The 15,703-nt window shown below is 39.7% G+C and overlaps 1 protein-coding gene across 2 annotated transcripts in view; it reads right to left on the minus strand.

Moving 5' to 3' along the window:
- Positions 1-251: 251 nt before the first annotated feature.
- LOC143018891 (lachesin-like) overlaps positions 252-15,703 on the minus strand; it is a 104,232-nt gene continuing 88,780 nt past the window's right edge. Inside the window, exons 7-9 of one of the 2 annotated variants that reach the window (XM_076174457.1) lie at positions 15,139-15,195; positions 7,310-7,585; positions 259-386 (exon numbers count right to left, since the gene is read on the minus strand). In XM_076174457.1, the coding sequence (XP_076030572.1) occupies positions 283-386; positions 7,310-7,585; positions 15,139-15,195 (437 nt within the window). In that variant the 3' untranslated portion in view covers positions 259-282. Of the gene's footprint in view, positions 387-7,309; positions 7,586-15,138; positions 15,196-15,703 lie in introns of both variants that reach the window. The other variant, XM_076174458.1, reaches the window with a different exon arrangement.

The raw sequence follows: 15,703 nt of genomic DNA on the forward strand, positions 1-15,703 counted from the left end.
CGGGGAAGGAGGCTTCAGGTCCCCATTTGCCTCAGTGAATGACGTCATCGGGACCGACAGTGGGGAGAGAAGCCGGAGAGAGAGAAACAGAGATGGGCTGCTGCTGCTGCTGCTGTCGAAATGACTCTCTCATTGCTGCCTGGCTTGCTTTCTGACTGATTGTTTGACTGGTTGATGGGTTGGTTGGCTGGTTATTTACTTGATTGGTTGACTGACTGGCTGACTGGTTGCTGACCGGATTGCCAATTATCCACCGACAGCGTGGTAGTCAGCAGCACAGCTTCATGAGAGGAAGAACGCGATGAAGGAGAGGATGATGATGTTGAGTCGCCCGACCACAGAGGCCGCGGATGCCCAGCGCGCCGGTAAAGCTCCGGACGACAAGTCTGAAACGGGAAGTGGGGATTCAGTGAAAGGTAAAGGCAACGTGAAAGGGTTTAGCATGAGTATGTAGGGTATCGTCGCACTAGGGTAAAGTAGGTGAATACTAAGTTTCAGCCGGAGATGAGGAAAAATTGGGAAACTACTCAGAAGACTAAATATGCGATCCTGGAAAAAAAAAACTATTAAATCAAGAGAATACCTTGAAAAATTATATTAATAACATAACTGACTGTGATAATTTTTATGTTTACATATACATATATGTGTATGTATAGTTAAAAAATCATTTCGACTTTGTGCTAAAAGGACACACGTGCACACAAGCAAGAAGCTCTCTCTTATACATGTTTCATTGAATGTGATGATGAATACATTATGTTTTTCTTCAACAAATCTTCATTGTTTTTTAGGATTAACTTATTCTATTTTGTGAACACATGGAAGACTTCTCCATAGGTCGTTGGTGTAGACAGATTGCGATTTTGGGTCCATGATCCTTATGCGCAGTGGAGTGTTGTTTCTTCAGTGGTAAAGATGTTAAAGTGTGTGCCAGGCAGCCCCAGTTGTCCTTGCCTCTTACAGGTTGGTTTCACGCGCTGAGTCTGCGTATGCTAGTGAGAGCTTCCGGGTCCAGAGTTTGTGTGGTGAGCTCTGGCTCCAATTCTCTTATGTTCAGCTCTATGAGCTTTCTTTTAGGGTCTCACTTGCTAAATTTTTCTTCTTCACTTACATACAATGTAACTTTAAAGTCCCCCCTTCAACCTATGTCGACATGACAACAAAAAATATGAGTAGACGTTTTAGCTACAATATTGCCTGGAGCCCCAGGAAACACTTCGACAGATCCAGAAGACGACACGAAGAAAGAAACATAAAAAAAACATCCTAAGACGCCATTTGTTCACTCAAGAAGTCCTATACATTAGCGGGTTGAAGACAAAACTTTCCTACCAAAGGCATGTTCAGTGGAGTCCCACAAGGTTCTGTTATTTCACCTACATTATTTAGCCTATACACGCACGACACTCAACCACCTGCTTTCTATGAAACCAACATACAAACTGATTCCCACGCTAATGAAATTACACTCAAACACTCCACAACATACAAACTGATTCCCACGCTAATGAAATTACACTCAAACACTCCACAACATACAAACTGATTCCCACGCTAATGAAATTACACTCAAACACTCCACAGACACGATATAGCTACTGTTCACTTGCACACATGCACAGGCTAAAACAATGACTAATCATCGTTAGACTCAAGGCAGCATCGGTCAAGTTTGCGATAACACCTTTATTGGGGGCCAACCACATACACAGCACCGAACTGTACCTCACAGTAAACAAAATAAGGATCACACACGCACCGGACATCAGTGCTGAATTCTAAAACTAAGGTAAATAGAACAGGGAACTGTACATAAGAGTAGACTTCACTGTGTCTACCACACAACGCTTTGAACCTACAAAGACCTACTGAATAATCCCCAGTACATAGATTTTCATCTTATCAACCACATTAGCTTTTTTCCATTTCAGTTCCTTGCATAGGTTTTGTGTCGCCGACCGATCGCTTGATTTTCGGTCGAAGGTGGTCGGAAACAGGTCATAAGCTTGATGTGACCTTTTCTAGGGTCCAATGACCTCCCTCCGTTTGTCCCAGGATCTTCTTATTTATTCTCAGAGATTCGTATCACGACTGTTTGCTTATTGATGAAGATGTAACAAGCGAAACGTCGTACAAATACAATAAAGGCTCCGTCCTAACGTGTGGTGTCTCTTTTGATAGGCTTGTCGGCGACTGCCAACTACATGTAACACAACAAATGACATTTATCCGCTCTGTCTGGCTGTATCGCATATACACACGCAATTATTTCAAACTGTCCAGCATTGGCTGCACACAAACACAAACATATATGAGGTAAAGGACCTCTGACTTCCGATACCGATAAATGATTAATGAATGTACTTTGGTTTATTGAGTATTTGTTTTCCAAATCAACTGCAGGGCCTGGATTATAGTCATTGCAGGTATAGGAATCGGAATAGTATCGGAATCGGAAGTTCAGAACAGTATCGGGACTCGTAGTATCGGAATCGCTAAAAAAATTAGAATCGTTCCATCACTAATCAAAACATACGCTGTTCCCATGATTTAAACAATTTATTCTTACTGTATTCCCCCACTGTCTGCCCCTGCTTCCCCTCTCTATATACTTTCTGTCCCATACTACCATATTCATCTCCATATCTACCTCTACCTTCTACATGTTCAGTTTTACGCTTTCCTTCAATTTAGTTTTCTCTTTTCCCTTCTTCGTTCTTCCACTTATGAATCATAAATTCTTTCTACTATTTCTCTCTGTATGCCCGAACCATCTCGCTTGCTTTCTTCTTCTTTTTTTATCTTCCTTCGCTTCTCTGTTTGTTATCTAATCCATTTCCTTCAACTGCACACACACACGCCTCAGTGTATCTCAGTCTTTTCACTTTATTCCAATGTGCTATATCCTGAACTAACAATTAATCCTGGTTATTCTACTTTCTACATAACCTCCATTTCAAACCACCGTTCCCTCCTCAAATGCTTCTTTCCCAGAGCATCGAATATTCTTACATTCATCATTTTATATTCCATTTGATGTCTCGTTCATTAATTCACCTCTTAATCAAGTCCTTAGTGTTAGAGATGCCATAATGTTTTTATTCTTTTCCTTCTTGTCTTCTACGTTCGCTGGCCGAACGTGTTAGAGCGTCACAACTTGCGGCGGAGGTCGAGGTGTCGGCAGTTCGAACCCTGCCGCCAGCGAGTTGGACCAAGGTCATGGTTCATTAAATTCCAAGCTACAGAGTCCTCTGTAAGGGTCATCGTCCTAGCCTCCTGATAGGGGGATTTTGTGACGTTAAGCCGAATCAGTTATGTTCTTTTCTTGCCTTTAATACCTTGTTTAGGAGACTCGCATCTTTCTTCTTCATCTGTGGCTATGTGGACGAAACACACACACATACACACACACAAACACACACCTTTCCCGCCCATAAGTACTAGTATCTATAGCAAGTAAGAATTAATTGTATGCCATATTAAACATCGTGAATTTCTTGTAATATAGTATAGCTTTAGAAAATAAGGTGAAATGCAAGATAATTCATCACACAAATAACATAATAATGGTCACGATGTACTTTCATCAGTCAGTTACAACTTTCTGTATATCTGAAAATCTAAGAATTGTTCATTGTCTACAATCCAAATCACATTTATTTCTATAAAAATAAGACCAGATCTTGTCAAGAATAGCGACTCCAACATCTTTAAAGTAAAATTATATAGGATATATTCTTGTTTAGCTAAATCAGGTTAGGTTAAGAAGGGTTAGGTTAGGTTAATTAGCTGTATTTGCAGTAGGTTATAAAATATCTAATACAAGGATAAGCGTTATAATAATACAAGGATGAATGTTATAGTAATATTCTAAAAATGTTGGGTTCGGTAATCCTTCAGTGTATATCTGCAATAAATTCTGCAAAATTTGTATATTTTTTTCATAGTTGAGTCTTCTCATATCATGCAGGTAAGTAAAGAATATTATCATTCTGAAGACTCGTAAACACAGAACGAAGGACAGGATTCATTCTAAGCTGTAAGAACGACTAAAGAGAGATAAAATCACTATGTTCACATCAAAAGGACCCAGGGTTGTCATCTTCATGCAAAGTAAATGCACATCAAAATGGTCATAGGTAACTGATGCAATATAAGAAATGGACAGGAACGGCCATTGCGTCAGCATGTACAGTCACGGGTCAAACTTTCTTTCCACTGTAGCAAGGTCACGCCTTCAAGAAGTCGTTTTCTATGGATATACGTGAGCCATAATTAATTTCTTGTATCAAATAATTGTCACCCATTGAAACTAGTAGTTATGTAAATATATCTCTATTAACAGTTTTATGTCTCATAGCAATATGTAAATACGTACGAGTGTTTGTACTAATATTCTATATAGTAACAATTGTAGTTTGTGAACTGATTTGTGCATAGTACTCCTAAATATAAAATATGCTCTTCTTATGTACAGCCGCCAAGACAGCGGCCTTGTTCGCCTATACTCGCATTTTAATTTGAATAACTGAGCAAGTGGGTCTGTCCCACATCTATCATAACTCTTACTTCCTTCCATTTCATTCTTTCCTTCCACTAAACCCCCAATCCCCCCTCCCCCCCTCTCCCCCATCTTAACTATCCTGCCCTCTAACAAGTTTAAGGAGAATTGGAGTTTCTTTCAATCCTTCTCTCACGGACGAGTTCCTTCATACACCACTTTCCGGTAGATTAGTGTTTCCTAAGCTTATTTTTCAGACGACCCCCAATATGATCCTCATGATATGACCGCGACCCCACTAATGTATTTGTATATGCGTTAACATCATCATGGTTATAGTATTGAATTCATATCACAAAAAAGAAAAAGAAAACAAAAATACAAGATATCTTGGCGACCCCCCCCCCCCAAGGGAAAACATTTGGCCACCCCCGGTGCGCTAAATGGAGGACAACTGGACCACTGACTGAAGAGGCGAACAAGGTATCGGAGTCGCGTTAGGTCATTACAGAATTCCAATTTCCCTAGCCCAGGGGCCACCAGACTTTGTTCACAGCGGACCGCCAGATAACCGAGAGAATGAAGATCGCGGGCCGCATAACAATTAATTATTTACACACTGAATATCCTACCAACAAAGTTTTAGAAAAAACAAAAAACTTTCAAAACAATTAACATGGCCGCATAAGAATTAATTATATACACACTGAATATTCTACCAACAAAATTTTGGAAAAACAAATTTTCAAAACACACTGTATATTCCACCAACAAAAATTTAGAAAAAAAAAATAATGATAAAAAAAAAAAAAAAAATTAACATGGCCGCATAAGAATTGATTATTTACACACTGAATATTCCACCAACAAAATTTTAGAAAAAAAAAAATCAAAACAAAGAATTGACCCACTTCGGATGTGGGTCGTAGTTTTGTGACCCTTGACCTAATATTTTCCCTATCACATAGCTTTTAGACTTTTCTGATTTGAATCTTTAAATATTTGGCTCAATTATGGATAAATCAGATGAGAAAAAATGATATGAATTTGTTTTGAAAACGGTAATGGCTGCTAATATCTTCCATGAAATGTATATAACATAAATTATAAAACATGACTTGTGATTGCATATATATGTCAAAGGTTGGGAAAGGGTTAAGTCTGTTCAACAGTAGTCTCTGCTTGTTTCCTTATTGGTGCTTTTCAGCGTCTCACAAATCTATACCACCACCTCTTTGTAGATTCCATCCTCTCCGTATCTTTCTGTATCCTCTTGTGGGTAATCTTTTCTATTGTGGGTGCCAAAAAAATCAAAATATTTGATACGATATTTTTTCGCGTAGGAATGGAATTAGATTACAGGCCCCAATCCGCCGCCTAATGCAGCATGCGGTTACAAATGGTCATAAAAAAATCGGAGATTTACTATGTATTTTAAGATGAGCTCTGCATTTCGCGCGCCAGAAAAAAGGCTTCCATGTGCCAGGTTTAGCACGTGTGTCAACCGTTGCCCACCCCTCATCTCGTCGCTTGTCCACTTTTTACTTTGCCAGTGACCGTATTACCGCGCCGTATGTCTAATTATCTTACTACTGATCATAATAAGTCCCTTGTCTCCTTGCCTTAACACTGATCTCATAAGAAATGAGTGTTTTGTCTTCTTGCTGACCTCAATTTTGGATTGGAAAGAAAGTTCGAGTCCTGACTGTTTCGGTTAAAAGCAATACCTGGCATGCAGTTAATTAACGAAAGACAGAAAACATTTAAAAAGTAAGAAGGAGATTTGTTTGTTGAAAATGACTAAAATAAACTGGAGAATTGATGGACGGTTACTCAAAACTCTGTAAAAGAAGTAGAATGGAATAAAGTTGATCAAGATTAATGTATTATATGAAACTATCAATTGCACGATGGAGAATAGCGACCTTTTACAAGCAGTCTGGCTCACCAAAATGCACAAGATTCTGTTCATACATGAAATTTCTTATTCTACTGCATAAACATCCGAAAGCTTTGAAGTACAATTCAGCAAAAAAATAAAACGAAACTGTTAACAACCATGTCCAACATAAACTAACTTAAATTCATATACGTGAAAGAAAAGACAAGGCATATGAACATACAAAGAAAATCGTAAAAGAAAAAAGACAAGGCATATGAACATACAATACTTAATAAACCAACAAAACAAAACAAAAAAATAGCAAAAAAAAACAAACAAAAAAAGTGAAGTGACCATCCACCACACGTTAAGTAAATGGTGGGTAGGGGCCATTTCGCTCAATAACAGATACAGAAGGCAAACCAAAAAAAAAAAAAAAAAAAAAAAAAAAAAAAAAAAAAAAAAAAAAAAAAAAAAAAAAAAAAAAAAAAAAAAAAAAAAAAAAAAAAAAGGACAAATCCACATCTACTCGGCAGTCGAGGCTGTCTGCCTTTCTGCTGTGGACGCAACAACAGCCTCGGTTCGGGCAAACAACTTTAGTGATAAAGGAGGAATCCTTCACTGTGCGGAGACAAGGTAGTACTGGAGTCCTACGGAGGATGCCAGGGTAGTACAGCGTTCACAAAAGGACATTTCAGGGCCGAGCGGGACTCCATACTTCTACGAGGGCCAAAGGACTGGGGCACTCAAAGCGTCTGAGCACGGGTAGGTGCCTCAGAAGGATTTAATATACAGGGTAGCTAAAAAGGGCCTTAAAAAAGGGGGTGACGTGCCTTAGGGATAACTTTGAAAGGGTACATTACGCTAAAGGGGGAACAAAGGGCACACGACTAAGGTTTTACACAGGCAAAGGGCATCGATACCGTGGGCTGTGGGGCTTGCGGCCGACTTCGATCCTGACGATGTTCGAGAAGGAGATCCGAGGTCGAAGGAGCCGATATCCTTGGGCAGCTTGTTCAGCACCTCGTTACCTGTGTAGTCCTCACTGTAACTCCCAACTTGCCCTCCGCCTCCACCACCTCCTCCTCCTCCTCCTCCTTCTCCTCTTCCACCTCCTGCACCGTTCCCGACATTCTTCCCCTCACCTACGCCACCTCCAACGCCACCTCCACCGCCACCTCCGACTCCGTATATGACTTCTTTGGAGGAGACGTCATGGGTTGAAGGATTTCAATAGGATGTCAACATATGAAGGATCATGTATTCAAATATGCGTTTGGGGGAAGGGAATGGAGGACGGGACGAAGCATCGAGTCAGGGTGATGTACAAAAAGTATATGTATATACGTATATATATATATATAAAGGACAGACAAAAAGAAACACAAAAGAATAGAATAAAAAGTGGGGTTTGTAGCAAATTGAAGTAAGTGTCGAGGATTGCACGAGGATATGGGTTATATATATTCACATATAAAAAAGTGGTAGGAAGATTTTATCATGGGTGGATGGTGGGAGCACGGGAGGAGAGACAGAGCGTTATTATCGTGTTGTGGTGCAAAGACGAGAGGGAGGATAGAAAAACGTAGACGTGAGTTAAGCGTATGAGAGGTGCAATTGCGGGTGGTGAACGAAAGTGGTGCCAGGCGGTGGAAGGGGTGATAGTGCCAGCATAATAGGTGGTGGTGGTGTTAATAGTCGTTGTCATGGATGGTGGCCGCGGCGATAGGGGCAGAGGAACAAAAATGAGAGAAATCGTCTTAGAAGTTGTCACCTAAAGTGATCAGGAATATAACAAGATTTAAGGACGAAAATAATCCTTGTTATTAACACGAAGAGAAACAAAGCCCTAAAACAGTTTATTATTTTCCAGCAGTTAACAGTAAACACCAATATTCTTAAAAAAAAAAAAAAAATGTATTTATACATATATATCTTTTGCATATGACACTGCCGCAGAAAACATATTCCAATAATGATCAAAGCATGACCAAAATCGACCGTGGTTCTTCGCACGGGTTTTCTGAAACAATGCAGACGAAAATAAATTGGTGCAGATGAAACAAAAGGACACAGCTTTACGTGAAACTCTTTGTAACTTAGCATCTCAACAAGGAAAATGAAAGGAACGAAATGTAATCTATGAAACTCAACATAAAGTGTGATTAAAAGAAGAATCAACGGTGCATCAGTGGAAAATAGGAAATAAAGCCATCGACGAGGGGTGCGAATGTCATGCTAAATACGGGATGCATCAAAAGAAAGAAATAGCGAAGAAAATGGATTAAACCTGCATATATGTGCATCTATTTATCCACCTCTATAGATAAATATGTTTATGGAGATTATACACACACAAACACACACACACACATATATGTGTGTGCGTATTTATATGTATGTGTGTGTGTGTAAATGCGTATACCAATCAAATAATCCCGACAGTCGCCCCGGGGTTCGAACCGGGGCCTTGCGTGACGCTAGGCCAAAGCTCTACCGACTGAGCAAAAGGAGCTCTAAACTTCTCCAACTTGTAAGTTGATCTAACTCCCGAAGAACTAAGTCGGGAATTAGATCAACTTCCAAATTGGAGAATTTTAGAGCTCCTTTAGCTCAGTCGGTAGAACTTTGGTCTAGCGTAACGCAAGGCTCCGGTTCGAATCCCGGGATGACTGTCGGAATTATTTGATATATATATATATATACAGTATATTATGTATGTACATATATATGTATATAAATGTATATATAGGCATTTATATGAATAAACATGGACAACAACACAAAAACATACATGTGCGCACGCCTGTGCCTGTGCGTGTATGTGGGTCTGCGTGTGTGCGTGCGTTTGTGCGTGTGTGTGTGTGTGCGTGTGTGTGTGTGTGCGTGTGTGTTGTAACTATCTGCTGTGACACAGCTAATTAGCTTCCCGAAGTTGGGAGGCGACGAGTTCAACATCTCGGAAGGTCCGGCTTCGATTCTTGAACATCCGGAGTTGTTAGACCTGTCTCCTCTCAACTTCGGGGAATTAATTAGTAATCATCTCTATCACGAGAGTTATCTATAATGCACGCACACACTCACGCACACACACGCACATACACACACACACACACACACAAACACACACACACACACACACACACACACACATATATATATATATATATATGTATGCACACACATACATATATATTTGTATATATACAATTTTAATACACAGTGAGTGTACTCGTAAATGTCATACATGTATTTATACAAATATATCTATATGCATAGTAACAAGTTTCACTGAATGTATATCCGTAACCTGTGTTATATTGGATTAATACTGTTTCTTTGTCAACAGCTTAGTGTAGCAACGTGAGAGAACCATTTGCCTGGAATCAGTTATATGAAATAAGGGTAGGAGGGGGGTCTGGGATAAGTAATAGAAATCTTGGGTCCTGGCAGGACACTGTTAGGACACTGCCAGGACACGGTCAAGACACTGTCAGGACACGGTCAGGACACTGTCAGGACACGCTCAGGCCACAGTCAGGACGCTGTCAGGACACTGTCACGACACGGTCAGGACACGGTCAGGACACTGTAAGGACACTGTAAGGACACTGTCGGGACATTGTCAGGACACTGTCGGGACACTGTCAGGACACAGTCAGGACACTGTAAGGACACTGCCAGGACACGGTCAGGACATTGTAAGGACACGGTCAGGACACTGTCAAGACACTGTAAGGACACGGTCAGGACACTGTCAAGACACTGCCAGGACACGGTCAGGACACGGTCAGGACACTGTAAGGACACGGTCAGGACACTATAAGGACACGGTCAGGACACTGTCACGACACCGTCAGGACACTGTCAGGACATAGGACACTGTAAGGACACGGTCAGGACACTGTCAAGACACTGCCAGGAAACGGTCAGGTCACTGTCACGACACCGTCAGGACACTGTCAGGACATAGTTAGGACACTGTAAGGACACGGTCATGACACTATCAGGACACTGTCAGGACACTGTCACGACACCGTCAGGACACTGTCAGGACATATTTAGGACACTGTAAGGATACGGTCATGACACTGTCAGGTCACTGTCAAGACACTGTCACGACACGGTCAGGACACTGTCAAGACACTGTCAGGACATAGTTAGGACACTGTAAGGACACGGTCATGACACGGTCAGGACACTGCCAGGCCACTGTCAGGACACTGTAAGGACACTGTAAGGACACTGTCAGGACACGGTCAGGACATTGTAAGGACACGGTCAGGACACTGTCAAGACACGGTCAGGACACTGTCAGGACACTGTCACGACACGGTCAGGACACGCTCAGGCCACAGTCAGGACACTGTCAGGACGCTGTCAAGACACTGTAAGGACACGGTCAGGACACTGCCTGGACACGGTCAGGACACTGTCAAGACACTGCCAGGAAACGGTCAGGTCACTGTCACGACACCGTCAGGACACTGTCAGGACATAGTTAGGACACTGTCAGGACGCTGTCAAGACACTGTAAGGACACGGTCAGGACGGACACGGTCAGGACACTGTAAGGACACTATCAGGACACTATAAGGACACGGTCAGGACACTGTCACGACACCGTCAGGACACTGTCACGACACCGTCAGGACACTGTCAGGACATAGGACACTGTAAGGACACGGTCATGACACTGTCAGGCCACTGTCAGGACACTGTCAGGACACCATCAGTGCACAGTCAGGACACTGTCAAGACACTGTAAGGACATTGTAAGGACACGGTCAGGACATGGTCAGGACACTGTCACGACACCGTCAGGACACTGTCAGGACATATTTAGGACACTGTAAGGATACGGTCATGACACTGTCAGGTCACTGTCAAGACACTGGAAGGACACTGTAAGGACACGGTCAGGACATGGTCAGGGCAGTGTCAGGACACTGTAAGGACATTGTCAGGACACTACCAGGACACTGCCAGGACACTGTCAGGACACGCTCAGGCCACAGTCAGGACACTGTCACGACACGGTCAGGACACGCTCAGGCCACAGTCAGGACACTGTCAGGACGCTGTCAAGACACTGTAAGGACATTGTAAGGACACGGTCAGGACATGGTCAGGGCAATGTCAGGACACTGTAAGGACATTGTCAGGACACTGTCAGTCCCTCTGTCCTGCCCCTGCTGATGGAGGTAAAGGGAAGTGACGTGATCTGAAGAGAGGCACATGTTTCTCTCATAGGTCCGTATATATGTATATGCATATGAATATGTATATGTTCATGTATACTCGTATGTATATCTAAATATGAATGTATATACATGTATATGTATATGTTAATGCCTATGTATATGTACGAGTATATGTATATGTATACGGATATGTATACATACATATATATATGTATATATGTCAAATGTATATGTATATGTCTATGTATATGTACATGTACAGTATATGTATTTAAAACGTATATGTAAATATATATCTACATGTATATGTATACGTATGTGTGTGGGTATATGTATAAGTGTGCGTATATGCACATGAATATTTATATGTATGCGTATATGTACATTGAGAATTACGTAAGCCGTAGATTATACTTTTAGACACACATAGTTGAACGTCATGGACAATTCCATTCTTCTTCCTGATGCATGGCAATGGCTTCTCCGTAGATAGTTACTATTTATACTGATGAAGTAATATTTGCAAGTTTTTTTTTTTCTTATTCTGAAAATTTACCTCGCAAGGTTTGCCTTTTGAGACTCAAAGTAGGAATCGGTTGACAGAGCTGGGCGCGTTACCGTGGGACAGGTAGTAGGTTACCGAAAATTCTGGGGTGCATTTCCGTCAATGCGTATTATATATATATATATATATATATATATATATATATATATATATATATATATGTACCCTGGGGATGTCTAACTAGACGAAAGCGCTCGGTCATGTATATATATATATATATATATATATATATATTATATTATATATATATACATATATTTACGTATGTATAATGCGTATGTGTATACATAGAGTTTGTGAGGATGATGAAATTTTATTGACTGTCGTTCATGCCATCGTAGGTGGCATCACACACACACACACACACACACACACACACACACACACACACACACACACACACACACACACACACATATATATATATATATATATATATGTGTGTGTGTGTGTGTGTGTGTGTGTGTATTTCGGTAACGCACTACCTGTTCGGCGGTAACGCGCCCAACTCTGTTGGTTGATGGATATAATGTTCTAACCTGTGCTGAGAACGGGACAGATGTCTCAAAAGAGATTCCACTGTTTCATTTAGAGCAAGAGGACTGGTCACTGCGGGTGGTGGCACACTAGGCATTTCTCGCTAGCATGCTACTTGCTTTTGTTCCTTCGTTTGAGTAGGAACGACTTCAGTGACGATCTTTTGTTTTTGAAATTTCCAAATGTCAAATTACTTTTGCTTTGTATAATAAGAAGCTGAAGGATGAATTAAGAGAAGTTTAACCTAAAATACGAATGTTAGAAGCACATTGTTGAGATGTTCTTACGAAAGTCTAGAATGTTGTAACCGAAGTCGTTTCTATTCAAACGAAGTAGCAAAAGCAAGTAGCATGATAGACTTGTGTGACGCCACCGGCTAGCGGTGAACAACCAAAATCAAGATTTGCAAGCGCGCTACCCAGCTCGAGACAGTCCACAGCCGATCAGAACGAGGTCATAAGCCATGCCATTCGAGATGCAATTCAGACATCTATATTTTTTTATTTTTTCACTTTTAAGTAAAAATGTGACCTCTCCTATTTGGAAACTTATACGGTGGTATTCTTAAAAAAATCTTTCCCTTCCAAGGATATATAAGATTTATACAAGGAAAGAGTTATATAAGGAATTTATTTTTGAAAGAATACCGCCGTAAGATTCTTACGGTGGTATTCTTAAAAAAAAATCTTTCCCTTCCAATGATTCATATAAGATTTACATAAGAAAACATTTGTATAAAGATATATTTTTTTAAGAATACCCTCGTTATACATTAAATGAAAGTAACCTCTTCTAAATTTCTTCCGATCTGAGTACAGTTGCCATTACTATACTCTTTAACCAATTACCTATTACTACTTTGAGTCCCTAAAGGTTATCCCCGATGAAGACAATTCTGATCCCTAAAAATCGGGTTCTGGGAAAACCTGCAAATACTACTACGCCATGATAAAGATCATTTAGGGAAAATTCCTTGCCAAACTTCAGGGAGACGGGAGACTATAAGAAAATATTACTGAGGAGTTTCATGAAACATATTTAAATATCACATTAATCAACGTACATATATATATATATATATATATATATATATATATATATATATATATATATATATATATATACAGTATATGTATATATATATACCCTATATATATATATATATATATATATATATATATAGATATGCATGTATGTATGTATTTACGTATTTCTGTGCGTTTGTGTACTTCTAATATTAGTGACGAACTTGATAAATATGCAATGTTTTCCTAATCTAAATTTGATACACAATGAACGAGTGACGATGGAATTAAGATGGTATTAGGTATGATGGAAGTCTAAATAGAAGCCGCTTTGCCTTCCTTGTTTATTACAAACGAAAACAGATTCAATCGCGTGATTTTGTCACGTGATATGTTATACGTCTAGGAAAAATTATTTTGTGGTTTTCTCAGATTATGTTTTACTTTGACTTTTTTGTTGACAACTTTCTCACTCTGAATGAATCTTGTTTGCAGAGGCGTCCGTGGAATTTTTGTAGGGGGGCAAAATTAAAGATATTATACATATATGGTTAAGGTTTAATAAGAACACGGGTATGTTTGTCCACTTATGCAAAGTAGACCACTTGGAAAAAAAAAGAAATTAACGAAACAGAGCGCTTTCGTATATTACATCCAGTACAAAAAGACTTTTTGCACTGGATGTAATATACGAAAGCGCTCTGCTTCGTTAGTTCCTTTTTTCAAAGTGGTCTACTTTCCACATGGGTAAGGGTATAAGACTATATCAAGATACTTGAAATTGGCCACATAGGCATATATTAACGTGATCTACATGATTTACATTTTGACTTTCATCAATCATACAGTGTATTTTCCTTGCATGTTTTTATTTTCCATAAATTCCAGAGGGGGGGGGGGAGCAAATGACCCCCCCTTTATGAACGCCCATGCTTGTGTGTATAACTATATGTGTTCTTAGACTATATGGCTCAACCCGTTAAGAAGGCATAATAACAAGATCACCAGATCAATATATATTTTAAGTGTCTTAGTTGATTAATAGGTTCAGAATGCAAAAACGCGGCTTCTATAAACTTCCAAATCTACTTAGTTATATTGAAGTGAAGAGGTTTGCATACAAAACTTCTGTAGTTCATCACTAGAAAATTTTGTTCCTCACTTCTTATTTCTATGTACAATTTCCCATCTATATTCGGGGGTTTTGTTTTACGTCTAAGGTATATTTTCTACGTGCATTTATTTTCTAGTTAAATCTAGACTAATTATTCTAGAGGAAAAAACGATGGGGCAAGCCAAAGCATTTGTCTGCATGGGGTATCTACAGCATATCTAATTATCTATCTAGTAATATATCTATATCTATAGAGAGGGTGAGAGAGTGTGATCAACAATATTAGAAATCCGACAAAAGGTCTTACCATCTGCTTTAGAATTTTCGCTTCGAACTTCCTTTGCTTTGGGTGGCATGTAAATTTCTGAAAACAAAGAAGAAGGTTCTTGATTATCATGAAATGAAATTAATATTTCAAGATCAGATAATTGTCTAAACTACATCTTAAAATAATTTTACTAAAGAAGAAGAAGAAAAAGGAGAAGGAGAAGAAGAAGAAGGAGGTGAAGGAGGAGGAGGAGGGGAGGAGGAGGAGAACAACAAGAACAAGAAGAAGAAAAAGAAGAGAAAAAGAAAAAAGACAAAGAAATAGAAGTAGAAGAAATATATTGTATATATATATATGTGTGTGTGTGTGTGTAACTTTAGCTTAGAATTTCTTTCGAAAAGACCAATCATAATATTAACACATCTATTACAGTCCTAGCAGAACTGTACAAAGAAAAGTAAAAGCCATTTAGCAACTGATATTTTCATAGAACTCTGTAATTTTACTTCTATAAGTGTATCACATGCACGATACAACTGGACTAGGGAGGGAGAGAGAGGAAGAGGAAGGTGGACAAGGAATGTAAGAGGAAGAAGGGGGAAGA

This window comes from Oratosquilla oratoria, chromosome 36 (genome assembly GCF_046742065.1).
Source record: "Oratosquilla oratoria isolate Oo_2021 chromosome 36, ASM4674206v1, whole genome shotgun sequence".
In the NCBI taxonomy this organism is placed as follows: Eukaryota; Metazoa; Arthropoda; class Malacostraca; order Stomatopoda; family Squillidae; genus Oratosquilla; species Oratosquilla oratoria.